Source organism: Sminthopsis crassicaudata, chromosome 3 (assembly GCF_048593235.1).
Source record: "Sminthopsis crassicaudata isolate SCR6 chromosome 3, ASM4859323v1, whole genome shotgun sequence".
Lineage (NCBI taxonomy): Eukaryota > Metazoa > Chordata > Mammalia > Dasyuromorphia > Dasyuridae > Sminthopsis > Sminthopsis crassicaudata.
The window spans coordinates 649,563,567-649,575,984 of record NC_133619.1 but is presented as its reverse complement, the minus strand read 5'-3'; the positions used below and the strand labels follow the sequence as shown (position 1 = coordinate 649,575,984).

At 58.0% G+C, this 12,418-nt stretch overlaps 2 protein-coding genes and 1 long non-coding RNA gene across 5 annotated transcripts; 2 read left to right on the top strand and 1 right to left on the bottom strand.

Annotated features, from left to right (window-relative positions):
- COX6B2 (cytochrome c oxidase subunit 6B2) lies at nucleotides 1-1,552 on the top strand. The gene is made up of 5 exons (XM_074302645.1): nucleotides 1-30; nucleotides 579-946; nucleotides 1,076-1,191; nucleotides 1,280-1,380; nucleotides 1,461-1,552. Exons 1-5 carry the CDS (start codon nucleotides 1-3, stop codon nucleotides 1,512-1,514), a joined length of 669 nt encoding a protein of 222 aa, XP_074158746.1. The 3' UTR covers nucleotides 1,515-1,552.
- A 160-nt stretch (nucleotides 1,553-1,712) lies between these two features.
- On the bottom strand, nucleotides 1,713-7,113 carry KMT5C (lysine methyltransferase 5C). Of its 2 annotated transcripts, none has more exons than XM_074307261.1 (9): nucleotides 6,925-7,113; nucleotides 5,748-5,888; nucleotides 5,073-5,238; nucleotides 4,759-4,868; nucleotides 4,436-4,599; nucleotides 4,174-4,193; nucleotides 3,815-3,951; nucleotides 3,506-3,708; nucleotides 1,713-3,385 (listed from the first exon to the last, which is right to left on the bottom strand). In XM_074307261.1, exons 2-9 carry the CDS (start codon nucleotides 5,855-5,857, stop codon nucleotides 2,889-2,891), a joined length of 1,407 nt encoding a protein of 468 aa, XP_074163362.1. In that variant the 5' UTR covers nucleotides 5,858-5,888; nucleotides 6,925-7,113; the 3' UTR covers nucleotides 1,713-2,888. The 2 variants fall into 2 exon arrangements, with proteins under 2 accessions (XP_074163362.1, XP_074163361.1); XM_074307260.1 differs by lacking the exon at nucleotides 6,925-7,113 and adding an exon at nucleotides 6,664-6,801.
- On the top strand, nucleotides 4,475-10,913 carry LOC141564605 (uncharacterized). 2 transcript variants are annotated; one of them, XR_012488665.1, is made up of 5 exons: nucleotides 4,475-4,611; nucleotides 4,762-4,856; nucleotides 5,429-5,779; nucleotides 7,113-9,513; nucleotides 9,596-10,913. It is a non-coding gene; the product is annotated as an uncharacterized LOC141564605 (long non-coding RNA). The 2 variants fall into 2 exon arrangements; XR_012488666.1 differs by having other exon boundaries at nucleotides 7,113-10,093; nucleotides 10,549-10,913.
- Nucleotides 10,914-12,418: the final 1,505 nt, after the last annotated feature.

Genomic DNA, 12,418 nt, shown 5'->3' with positions numbered 1-12,418 from the left:
ATGGCTGGGATAGAAGTAAACCAGCCCAGTGTGGGTCTAGGAGCAGAGCTACCAGCCTATGGGATGGCAGAGGACATCCAGAAAGGTCTGCACAGCATTGGGATTCATTCCCTTGGACACCAATGAAGGACTTGGCAGAGACAGCTTCTCTGCTTCCCCCTGCCTCCCCATGACCTCCAACACATGACCCCTTCCGTCATCCTCTCTCACCTTCCGTCCCTTCTCTAAAGTCTCGCAGTGCTCTAACACCCTCCTAGGTCCCCCTTTCCCCACCCAACCTTGGGCGGAGGCTACTCGAAGTTAAGCACTTTTGTTCCTTCTTTCTAGCCCCCAGGAGGCCCCGCCTGGCAGGAGGATCAGTGTGGGGTTCTTTAGGAGGACAGAAGAGAAGAGTGGGCGTGAAAGAAGGGGTCATGTGCTGGAGGAGCCGGGCAGGACTCGCAGGGGGAGAGGGGTGCCCTGGGGGTGCTTTTCCAGGGGCTCCTTGGACCCCCCAGCAGGAGGAGAAGGGCTCAGCCTTGTGTTGCTTCATCCCAGACCAAAGGACAGAAAGGGTTGGGTGGGGGATTGGATGAAAGCGGCTCTCGGTTGAATTGCCCCCCAACTGGGCTGCTGGGGTGCGGGAGGAGGCCCCTCCCTTCTCCCAGCAGCCTCGGCTTCCATGCCGGGGAAATGGGATCCATACAAGAGTTGGGGAAGAGGCGCTCTGGAAGCTTCTGCGCGTGCTGGGAGCCCATTGGCCGGGCTGCCGCCCGCGGAGCCAATCAGGCTTCGCTCCGGGTCCCCGGGGCACCTGGGGGCCAAAGGGCCGCATTTCCTCGTTGGATCCAAAGGCGGTTGGTGCCACGGTGCGAGTTCCCGGCTACCGGGTGAGGGTAGCGTTTGCCCGGGAGGGTGGGGCGGGACCGCCAGGCGGGCGGAGCTACAATTGGGGCAGGCCTGCCAGGTGAGGGCGGGGCTGCCAGACGAGGGCGGGGCTACGGTTGGGAGAAGGGCTGCCCACGGTGGGGAGGGGTTGCCCGTTGGGGGCGGGGCCGCCGGGACTCCGGTGGACTCTCTCCCGCTTCTTCCCCAGGCCCCCAGCCCCACCCGGCTCTAGGACCGAGAGAATGGACGAACCGTCCACCCCGCCCTTCGACCCCCGCTTTCCCAACCAGAACCAGACCCGCAACTGTTACCAGAACTTCGTGGGTTTGTGGGGGAGGGGAAGGGAGAGCGGCGGGCGGGGCGGGGGAGGGGGCCAGGGAGTGCCGGATTGACCTCCCGCGCCCCCCCCCAGACTTTCACCGCTGTACCCGGAACATGAAGAGGAGGGGCAAGGACGTGGCCCCCTGTGACTACTACCGCAAGGTCTTCCACTCGCTGTGCCCGCTCAGCTGGGTGAGCGGCGGGGCGGCGGCGGGCGGGGCGGGGGGGAGGGGCGGGCGGGCGGGCTCTGGATGTGGCCTCCCCCTCCGCAGGTGCAGCGCTGGAACGAGCAGATCCAGGAGGGCACCTTCCCCGGGAAGATCTGAAGGCCGGCCGGCGCTCGGAATAAAGTGATGTCCTTCAACTCCGGGGCCGGCTGTTCTTTCCCAGCCGGGGGGGGGGGGGGGAGGGGGGGGGGGGCGGGGCGGGGCCTCCCTCCAGCTTAAACCAGCTGTCACCGGGGAGGGAGAGGGCTGCCGGCCCCACAGGGACCCCCGCCCCCAAAGAGATGCTCAGACACAACATTTAACAACAAGGACTTTTATCAAAAACCAAAGTTGCAAACTGCCCATCACCCAGTGTCCCCCTCCCGGGGGGAGGGGCGTGAGGCCCAGGGCCCCAGGCTGTGCTGGCCCCCTCTTCCCCTCACTCCCAGGAGGCACCAGAGCTATAGCACCATGAGAAAGATGAGGTGGGGCGGCCTCCCTGAGAGCCAGAGGGGTGTACCAGAGGGGGAAGACTGCCGTCGGCGGGGCCCCTCCCCCTCCATCCCCCCCTTTCTTTATGGCTTTCCTCCCTGAAGAAGGGGGGGCGGTGTGCCACTGAGGCGGGAGGTAAAGTCAAGAACCATCCTGAGGCTTGGGGGAGGGGGATCCTTGCCTGTCCCTCCCTGCTGGGTTCGGGAGTGGAGCCCCCCCTCTCACAGATCCTAGGCTCTGTCTTCCTGCCACCGAGGCAGAGAGCTCCCCTCTGCCCCCGGGAGGGGGCTGCTAGGGTCAAGGGGTTGGCCCCTTAAGGTTATCCCTGCTGGGTCCTAAGGGTGGGCTCTGGCCTTCTGCTCCTCCCCTCCCCCATCTGGGGCCTGCTGAGGTCGGAGGCCTTGGGTTGCAGGGAGAGGAGGGTGGCCAGGCCCCGGCCCCCAGGGGCAGGGACCTCTTGCTAGGGTTAGTCCTGTTCAAATTGAAGGAGCTGGCTCCTAGTGAAAGGTATGGGGATCAAAATGGCGCCCCAAGGGGGGAATGGGGGGAAGCCTTGAGGGGCCCTAAAGAGGCCCAGTCGTGGCCAGGGAGAGGCAGCACCTTGCAATCTATGCACCCCCACCCCAATTCCTTGGGACCCCAGGCAGCTGGGAATTAGAAAGGAAAAGGAAGCCCTGAACCAGCACCACGAGGTGCCCTCTCCCTCTGGCCCGAGAGAGAGAAATGGCGGGTCTGGCCCTGGCAGAATCACAGGGTCAGGTCACCTGTCCACGGGGACCCTCAAGCCCAGGAGAGGGTGGCCCTGAAAAGAGAAATCCGGCCCCCCCTCGAGCCTTGCCACTCTCAAGGGGTGAAGGAGGGAGATGGCACCCTGAGGCAGAACTCCAGGGGCTGCAGAGGACGGTGGCTGGAGAGGCAGCCAGGGGGGCGGGACACCTACAACTCCTGCCTCCCGTAAATTTGAGCCGGCTGCGGGCAGAAGAGGTGCCCCCCAGCGTGCCCTCAGTGGCCTCCATTCACATCCAGGGCGATCGAGCCGTGGCGGACCACCAGGCGCAGACGCTTGGGTGGAGAGAAAGGGCCGAAGGCCAGGGTCCGCTTTGGGGGCTCTGGGCCTGCAGGCCTAAGGCTGGCAGGGACAGCAGGGACCGGGGCGGCACCGCTGAGGTCCACCCGAACCACACAGGGCAGCCCGTATCGCCGGGCCCAATGCCAGTCTTGCAGCGGGGCGGGCCGAGCCGGGGCCGAGGCGGGGGCCGGATTCAAGGCCACGGTGACCTCCCCCCGAAGGCGGCATTGTGGACCACAGCCTCCCCACTGGTGCAGGGAAACTCGGGGGACGCGGGGGTGCGGGGTCGGCCGAGCCAGTCGACGGCGGGGGGGACGGCGGCGCCGGCGGCGGCGGTGGGGAGGGTGAGGCCGGGGAAGCCACTGCACCCACAAGGCAGAAGGGTCCAAATGGGTACTGAAAGTCTGCAGGCGGAAGGGCTGGCACAGCGCTGTTGGAAGAAAAACAAGATGGCTGCCGGGGGGGGAGGCCGGAGAGGGGGTGTTTGGGGAAGGAGAGAAGCAGGGCCCTCCTGGGGTGAGGGGGGGCCGGGGCGGGGGGCGAGGCTCACCACACAAAAGGTCCAGGCGGTGCAGGGTGTGCAGGTGAGAGCAGCGCTGGGCCCCCAGGGGCCCGAGGCCCTGCCGCAGCCCTCGGGACTCCCAGTAGCGCTGCAGCCGGTGCTCGGTCTCCCGGAGGTCGTACTTTTCACAGGTCCTGGGGGTGGCAGTGGCCGCATCCCGGGGCCGCAATCGAAAGGCGCCTTCCCCCTTCCTGAGGGCAACCGAAGGAAGCCAGGATGCAGGGGGGGGTCTGGGCGGGAAGGGGGAGGGAAGGGGCTGGGGCCGCTCCCACCCCCGGAGCGCCCCTCCGGCCTTACCTCTCACAGGTGCAGCATTCGCACAGCTCATTGCGCTCCCCGAAGAAGCCGTCCCCATAGAAGCAGGTCACCTCGTCCCCAGGCTCGATGTCTCGGAGCACCTTCACGCAGGCCGCGTTCCCGTCTGCAGGCACAAACTAGGGGGCCCTCCTCCTCAGCTCTCCCCACGGAGGGGACTGATCCAGGGGCGGCCCTCCCGGGTGGCTGAGGCCCGGTTCTCAGTTCTCCTGCCCTGTCCCCCAGCTAGGCCTTAGTCCTGGTTCAGAAGCTGCGGAGTCGGGAGATCCGTCCTGCTCCCTGGGAAGGTGAGAGCCAAGAACCACCCCGCTCCTGCCCCCCAGATCTCTCCTCCAGCCTACCTTGCAATTGGGTCTGCAGTCTGGGCCGGTTGGGAAATGGAAAAGAAAAACGGACCCAAGTGAGGTTCTGCCCATCCTTCCTGCCAGTCCCCAGGTCCCACAGGGGTTCCCTCTGTGCTAACCCCTACTGCTCTCCCTTTGCCCCCAGCCCTCCCAATGTCCCGAGCCCCTTCTGTCACCCTCCCCACCTTCCCAATCCTTTCTGTGCCATCCCGCCGCCACCCTCCCCAGCTCCTCAGCCTTTCCCCACCACCGCCCTCACCGTGGTTGATGAAAGCCGCGGGCCCCAGCCACAGCTGAGCGCTGCGTTTGCGAGTGGAGTACATGATGCTGAAGTCGTTCTCCCCGGCCCGCAGCAAGCCCTCATCGGCCTCCCGCAGCTCGGCGATACAGCCCACCAGCAGCTCCAGCTTCTCGTTCTTCTTCCTGGGCCCGAGGGTACGGGCAGCCTTGAGCTTTTCATCTGGGGTCTGGGGCCAGAGGCGACCCTCCTCCTCCTCTGCCCCCTCCCCCCAAGCCAGCCCAGCCCCATAGGGGAGGGGCTGGTCTGGCACTTCAGGCTCCCTGTGCCCTGACCTTCCTTACCAGGAGCGGGTGGACACGACCTTGGCCCCATTGGTTTCTAGGGAGTATCGGGTACAGGGAAGGATGGCAAATCCACTTTCAGGCAGGAAGGCTCGAAGGTACCGATAGATCTGAGGGCAGAGGAGGGAGGGGGTGAGAGGGGGTCACGGGGCGGCGCCATCCCTCGGTGCCAGGACTGCCGGGAGAGGGCCTGGATGTCGGAGCCCAACCCCGGGGTCACTAAAGGAACTTCCCGGATGGCAGGGAAGGGGTCGGGGTGCCGGGCCTCCTCCCGCTGGGGAGCTGAGGAAGGGACGGGGCCCCGTCTCTCTCACATGAGTCTTGAGGGCAGCCTCCTGCTGCGGGCCCCGGCTCTGGAAGTAGTGGGCCATCCAGCCGCCCAGCGTCAGGGCCCGGTAGGCGGCCTCCAAGTCCCGCTGTTTCCGGAAGGCCTCGAGCGCCGAACGCAGGTGGTGCTGACGCCGCAGAGGGGGCACTGGGCTGGAGGCACAGGACAGAGAGCGACGTCAGAGGCCCCAAGCCCAGCAAAGAGCTCTGACGCAACGGCGCTGCTGGAGCTGACCTCTGGGGCAGGGGACCCCCGGGGCAGAGCCGCTCCAGCCCTGTGAAGAGCGTGCACTTCCACGGCCCTTACAAAAGTGAAATTATCCCCCCTCTGTGATGCTCACAGCCGCCGGGGAGGCCCCCACGTCCCAGAGGGGGAAACAAGCTGAGCGCAGGCCCAGGGTCCCAGCAGTGTCTGAGGAAGGCCCTCCCTTGGGCCGCCCCGCTGCAGAAGTGGAAGCCTCCAGACGCAGGAAACTCGCGGCCCCCTGCACGCTGCCCCTTGCAGCGTGGGACGCCCCCCCAGCTCAGGATCTCGCTTGGCCTGCCTGGGACCCCGGTGGGCCTCTCTGAGCCCGCTTCCTCACTTCATCGTTCCCAAGGAGGTGACTTGGGCAGCGGCCACAGGCCCTCCGGAGGGTCCCGGGGAGGGGCCCCCCCCTCACCTGACGTTCATCTTGTGTGTGCGGAAGCCCAGGTAGGGATCCAGGACCAAGCTGGTGGCGAGGTCATCGTTCTCACACAGCTCCCTGGCTGTCACCCTCTCTGGCCCCATGGTGCAGCCTGGACCATGCTGCTCGGCAGCCCTGGGGAGGGGGGAGCTCAGTGGGCGGAGCTGGCAGCCACAGGGAACCCCCGCCAAGTGTCCCCAAGGAAGGAAGGGGAGGAGGGGTCAGACACCCCCCAAATGGGGAGCGAGGAAGGAAGAAAGGCAGGCGGGGAGGCAGGGAGGGAGGGAGGAGAGAAAAGAGGAGGAAAGGGAGGAGGAAGGGATGAGAAGGGGAACAAAGCCCAGGTGTCGGGCCAGGGCACCCGGGGAAGGGGAGAGCAGCAGGGAGGGGGACGGGGCACGTGTATGTATGCATGCATGAGTGCACAGGAGCGATAGGTCACTGGAGGAGGGGGAAAGAGCATGGGAGGGAGTGCCCAGAACACGGTGGGGGATGGGGAGGAGGGGTGTGCACCGAAGGGGGGAGCACAGAACACCGGGGGAGAAGGTGAACGGAACACGAAGAGGAGCACGGAACCAAGGGAACGGTGTGCATGGAACACAGGAGGGGAAGGGGGAGCACCGAACACAAGGGGAATGGTGTACACCGAACGGGGGGGGGGGGGGGGAAGGGAGGGGGGAGGCCAGGAGGGGGGGCACAGAACACCGAGGGAGAATGTGCACCTAACGGGGTGGTGGGAAGGGGTGTGCACCGAACGCGGGCGGAGGGAGAAAGAACGCGGGCGGGCGGGGGCTCCTTGAACGCTTCTTGGGGGGGGGGTTGAAATGGAAGGCAGGCGGGGTGGGGGAGGGACTCAAGCGACTGGGGAACGAAGGTCGGAGGTCAGGCCCCGCCCTCCCCGGTCTCTCACCTCCCCCTCCCCCTCCTCCTCTTCCGGCTCCCGCCGCCTCCGCCGCCGCCGCCGCCGCCGCCGCCTCCTCCAACTCCTGCTCCCGCCGCCCCGGCCCCGCGACTCCCGCCCCGGCCCGCCCCGCGCCGGCCCTCTCCGCCCTGCTTCGCTGCCCCAGCGCCGCTATCCATTGGTCCTTGGTGCTGTCAATCCACTGTCGCCATGGTGCCTGTGCGCCGCCGTCATACACCCGCCCTCCCAACACCCTCAACGGCCACCTACTTTGCTTGAGAGACCAAGTCCCGCCTCCTAAGGCCCGAATGCTTCCATTGGTCTAAATTCCTTGTTCTTCAGATCTCTGCTGTGGCTGTGCAAGGGTTGGGAAGCGGGTCCTTATAGCTTCGCAAGCGATTGGCTCTCCGCTAAAGCACCTTCATACTATTGGTCTCTCTCCACGTCCATCTAAATAGCCTTCGGGATACCCGAGGATTTGAGTGAGAGAAGGTGGAACCTCCCAGGCCTCAAGAGTCCCAAAGCGATTGGCTTGTCGACGGACGTAGCCTCCTGCCATTGGACCAGAAGCTCTGTCCTTCAGATCCAGGGAGAATAGAGGGCGCTGCGGATTGGGAGCCGGCGCGCCCTCTCCCAGAACCATGGTGCCTCCCGTCATTGGACGTCGGTAGCTGTCATTCTCGAGCCTGGGGAATGGAAGCCTGGCCCTTCCGGACCTCTGGGTGGTGCATTCCACCATTGGACCTCGCGGCTGCCCATCTTGAGTTTTCCCCGCCCTCCAGCCTGCGCGCGCAGCTCCCTTCTCCCCCTCTCCTGGGTCTTGGGCTTGAGGATGCCATGACAACCAAAACTTTATGGATAGCTGCACCTCGCTCCTGGAGCGGGGCGGGGAGGAAGCTCTAGTCCCGGCCCAGATAACTAGGCCTCAGGCGTATTGAAAAGCCTGATGAGCAACTTTCTCTCATCCCTGACGACTGGCTAAAATCTCATGAAACTCACCCGGGAAGTGTACCTGGGGTCCCAGCGAGCTGGGCTTGGGCTCAGTGGCTCCCAGCGGCTCTGGCGGTGGGAGCGTGGGCTGAGAAGCGGAAGCCGGCCCGGCCCCTCGTGGTTGCAGCAGGTCCACGGTGGCCTCGGCTGCAGGGCTCCATTAGGCCCGGGTGCTTCTGGCCTGGCTAGCCCAGAAGGCCCGACTAGTGTCTATTATGTATCCGAGGCTTAAAGATTTCCGGGGAGGGAGAAATTGACATTCCCTCAACCGTATACAGCTCCTCTGTGGAAGTTCTGGTGACCTCTAGCCGCCCCTTGGCTTATCCATTTGTTCCACGTTTTGACCTCTGGGCCCAAATGTTCCTCTCCCATTTGACCTCTAATAGGAGACTCTTCATGACCTGGAGCCTTCAACTAACCCCCTCTCATGACTCCGGTATTCATGGACACAGATTTAAGGGCTGTAAAAAAGCAAGCCTGCCATTGAGAACTCGAGGGGAAACCCCAGACTGGTACTTGGGGTCTGGAGGGTGCTCACAGCAGGACCATGCCGAAATCTTGGGTGTGACAGTTTCCTTGATGAGCAGAAATAAAATGGGGCTGAAAATGAGGAAATGGGGACCAAAAGGAGAAAGCCAGAAATGAGCCTGGGGAGAAATGAGGTCCTAGGAATGCCAGGAAACCAGGAACCAGAAATAAAGAAAAAATAAAGGAAATCAAGGGGTCAAGCAAGGGAAAGAGGTGGGGGTGGGGGTATCAGGATACCCCCAGGACACCGGCCTTGATGACTTGAGGGTGATCTTGACAGCACTAAATGCTTGGTGAGCACCAAGGTGGTGGTGCTGGAGGAGGGAGCCTTTCCTAGGTGGTCATGAGGTGAGGTGACCCTGAAGTTTCCCAACTGATACAGGCCCAGTCTACACATCAGAAGGCAGGAATTGCTGAAACATCCATCCCATTAGGTCTTACCCAAATGGTCCCAGGCAGCTCTGCAAACCTTTGGGGAAGCTGGCTGTGGGGAGCCTCCACGGATGGCTCTTGGAGACCAGGGACTACAATCTCGGGATGAGATGTGTGAGTTGGAAGGCTCGGTGGGTCTGGGAGAGCTGGGCTCAAGAACTAGAGCTGCTGTGGAAGAACTATAGCATTGACTCGGGGATCTTTGAAGTGAAGGTGAGATAGGGGATAAGTCTTGGGCCCTGCTGGTGACAGGAAAGTGAGACTGGACACGGACACATTTGTTCATTTGGGACACATTTAGGAATAGCATGATGTGTGGTTTAGCAAGAACGACAGGGAGATGTTGGCTCTTAGGGCTCCCCCACACAATAAAACTGGACATTCAGTACTACAACACCGAGAGTGTTGGATCCTCTGAAAAAGGTACTGAGGATCCTTCAGGCACCAGGCTAGGAGGGTAATAATGATCCCTTGCTCTCCTGTACCTTTGTCTTCTTCCCTCCCATCACTTACCTTCCTTCCTCTCCTATCTTCCTCTCTTCCTTCCTCCTAACCTTTTCTTTCCTTATTAAACATTAAGTGATCAGAACTGAGGGGAAGATCAGGTTAAAACAGGCTGACTCTTGTCAAAAAACCAAAGGAAGCTAGAAATTCACTCCTAAAGTCCCAGGTCAGCTCTAAGAAAAGTTTACTAAGCAAATGGTTTTTAAAAGAGACATTAAAGTGAGAGGAGTTAGGCTGTTTGAACAAAGCCTTGAAGGATTGGGGCAGGTGGAGTTGGGAGTTGGAAGTTGGGAAATGCTAGGCCAGTTTTTTGCTTGTCTCCATTACTTTTTCCCTTTGTGTCCATGTCTACTGTGTATCTTACCATAACAGCCCCCAAATCATTTCCACCTGGTGGCTGAATAGGTGCTCCTGGATTTCCCATGAACCCCTCATACTCAGTGTACCATAACAGCCCCCAAATCATTTCCACCTGGTTGCTGAATAGGTGCTCCTGGATTTCCCATGAACCCCTCATACTCAGTGTCAAGATCAGGGTTTGTAGCACCTTATTCCCACCTTCCCCTGACTCTGGCTGTATTTCGGTATACTTTGGGCTACAATTCTTTTGCCTTCACGTTTCACTTCTCCGTGTCATCAAGACATTAAACCAATTGAAAAGCAAAAGAAGTAAATATTTCTCCAGCCTAACTTTTCCAGATTTTTTCCTTTAGGAAAATAGGGTTAACAAGAATTAAATTCTTACTATGGATCAGGACTTCGCTAAATGCTGAGGATGCAAAGAAAGGCAGAAACAGATCCTGCACTCAACAAGGAGCTCACATTCTGAATATTGGAAAGAAAAAAGACCTATTTGCACAAAAACACATGCAACAGCTCTGTGCTAGTTAAGAATTGGAAATTGAAGGGATGCCCATCCAGGGAATGGCTGGGCAAACTGTGTTGGAATATTATGCTCTTTAATGATGAGGTGCAAGAATTGAGGGTAAGAGATCCCCTTGGCTAGTGGCAGGTTTTGCGAAAATTCGCAATCCCCAATAAATACAGGTGCAAGGTTTGTGGCAAAGAATGGGTTTGTTTAAACAGGATACTAAGACAGCTTTCTTAGTGGGCAAAGAATCCCGTTGAGATGATTTTTGCAAAGATGAGTTTACACTGAGAATTTCATTAGTGGGCAATATTCTGTTAGGACTTCTGCAAAGATGGGTTGACAAGACCTGGGTTAGTCTTGGCCTGAAGCAGTTTGAGCAACGCTATTGATGCCCCAGGAGGAGATTTCCAATTGAATGAGCTTATCTGGGTGTTGTCTGAGAAGGGTGTACCTGGGAGGGTTTGAGAGTGGGGAGCACCCTTCCCTCTGAAGGGGACACAATTTAAATCAGGGCCTTTCTAACCCTTCCCCCCCAGTTTATATCACTAAGAAATGACATTCGATTTCAGAAAAACCTGGATGCTGAGTGAAGTGATCAGAACTAGAACATTGTACACAGTAACAGCAAGATTGTGTGATCAACTTGGAATGGCTTGGCTCATCTCAGCAGTATAATGGCCCTCCTGAAGAACTGAGGATGAAAAATGCTCTCCATCCCCAGAGAGAGAATTGTGGCTCTGAATGCAGATCCTGCTAGTTTTCACTATTTGTTTTTCTCCCTTTACAACATGACTATATTGTATGTGTGCATGATTGAACGTGTATAACCTGGATCAAATTGCTTTCCATCTCAGGGAGGGGGAAGAGGAGATAGAGGGAGGGGAAAATTTTGAAACCCACCATTTTAAAGAATGTTTAAAATGTGTATATGTAATTGGGAAGAAATTAAAAATTAGATGAAAAATTACTATTAATAGCGTACCTTGTGTTCAGAGTCAGTTCTGCCAGAAAATTTTCTCAATCTATGTAAACTTGGAGAGATGATGTACAGACTGATCTAGTTTTTCATGCCCTCTTAGGATCTACCTCCAGATGCATCCAAGTAACTTTGTAAGGAATCTTGAATAAGGAAAAGTTAAAAATATAATTCAAAGTAACAATTCTTCCTATTCTCTTGGACCATTCAAGAAGAATCCATGAAGCTCCTGGCAGAGCTCTAGATCAAACTGCACAAGGGTCAGATGTAATGCTGGAGAAATTGAGAAAGATAAAGAGATTAGAGAACAATAATTTATTACATGGAGTGATTTACTGGGACCCAATGGATCCATGGTTGGTCCCAGGGCTGAAGGAGACTATGGTCTCCAAGAATCCAGCATCAATGTCCGATACACCAGATTCTTTATAGGGTAACAAGAACAATGACATAATGGGGGGGGGTAATTGGATGGAGGGAGGGCTGACTCAATGGGGAAGGCACCCAGGATGACATCATAGCAGGTATTGGAGAGGCTCCTGATAATCTAAACGGAGTCTAAAATGGATAAAGACCTTTATCCCATTAAACATTAAGGAATAAGGATAGCCTAAGGTCTAAGAAGACCTTTATCCTAACATTAAAAGGGAGCTGTGGCACAACTCAGAAAAGCCACTTTCCATAGCAAGGAGCATTTCCTCTGAGGGGGTGTGAGGTGTCCCCCAGGGGGGAAAGGCAGAATTATCCTCAGTCCATTTCCTTCCAAAAGATTTTTACTTTTGTTTCTCTTCCACAATAGACTTTTCCCTTTCTCTTCCTTTCCTTCCACCTGGGGGAAACCATTTTAGCAAGAACTCCAAGGACTCACACATGACTCCTAGAAGGATTTACTTTACTTTGTTGCCAGAGAGGGTATCTAGGCTAGTGGACACATTTTTGAAACTGCAAAGGCATGCTTTTATTTGCTATCTTTGAAGAGGAAGTCCCTCCCCCATTCCCTATTAATTAGCTAGTATAGAAATTATGCTGAATTTCTACTCATTACCTCTCAAAAGTACCTCCCCTGATTCTCCACCCTGGATTACATCCTTTTAATAGGTACCAACACAAACCCAGGGAATGCCAATAAAAGCTGAAAATCAGTCCCTGCCCTAGAAGAATTTATATTTTTGTGGGGGAAGAGTACACCAGGAACCAGGAAAGGGGGCAAATTCCCCAGGGTTCCTTTTCAAATCGAAAAGCCCTCCCCCGCCATAACATCCTTTGTTCTAGATCCCAGCCTCCCGTTAATTAGATTTGAATTTCTAATGTAGGTTTCCTCGGTTTCTCCAATTTTCATAACTTTGGGGCAACTAGATCCCCACCCAATTCTCCCAGGACTCGGTGAGGCCTGATTCCCTCCTGTTGACCCAGCTTCCCTGGTCCCTTTCCTCCACCAGCCCTTTCAGCTTGGGCAGGACCAC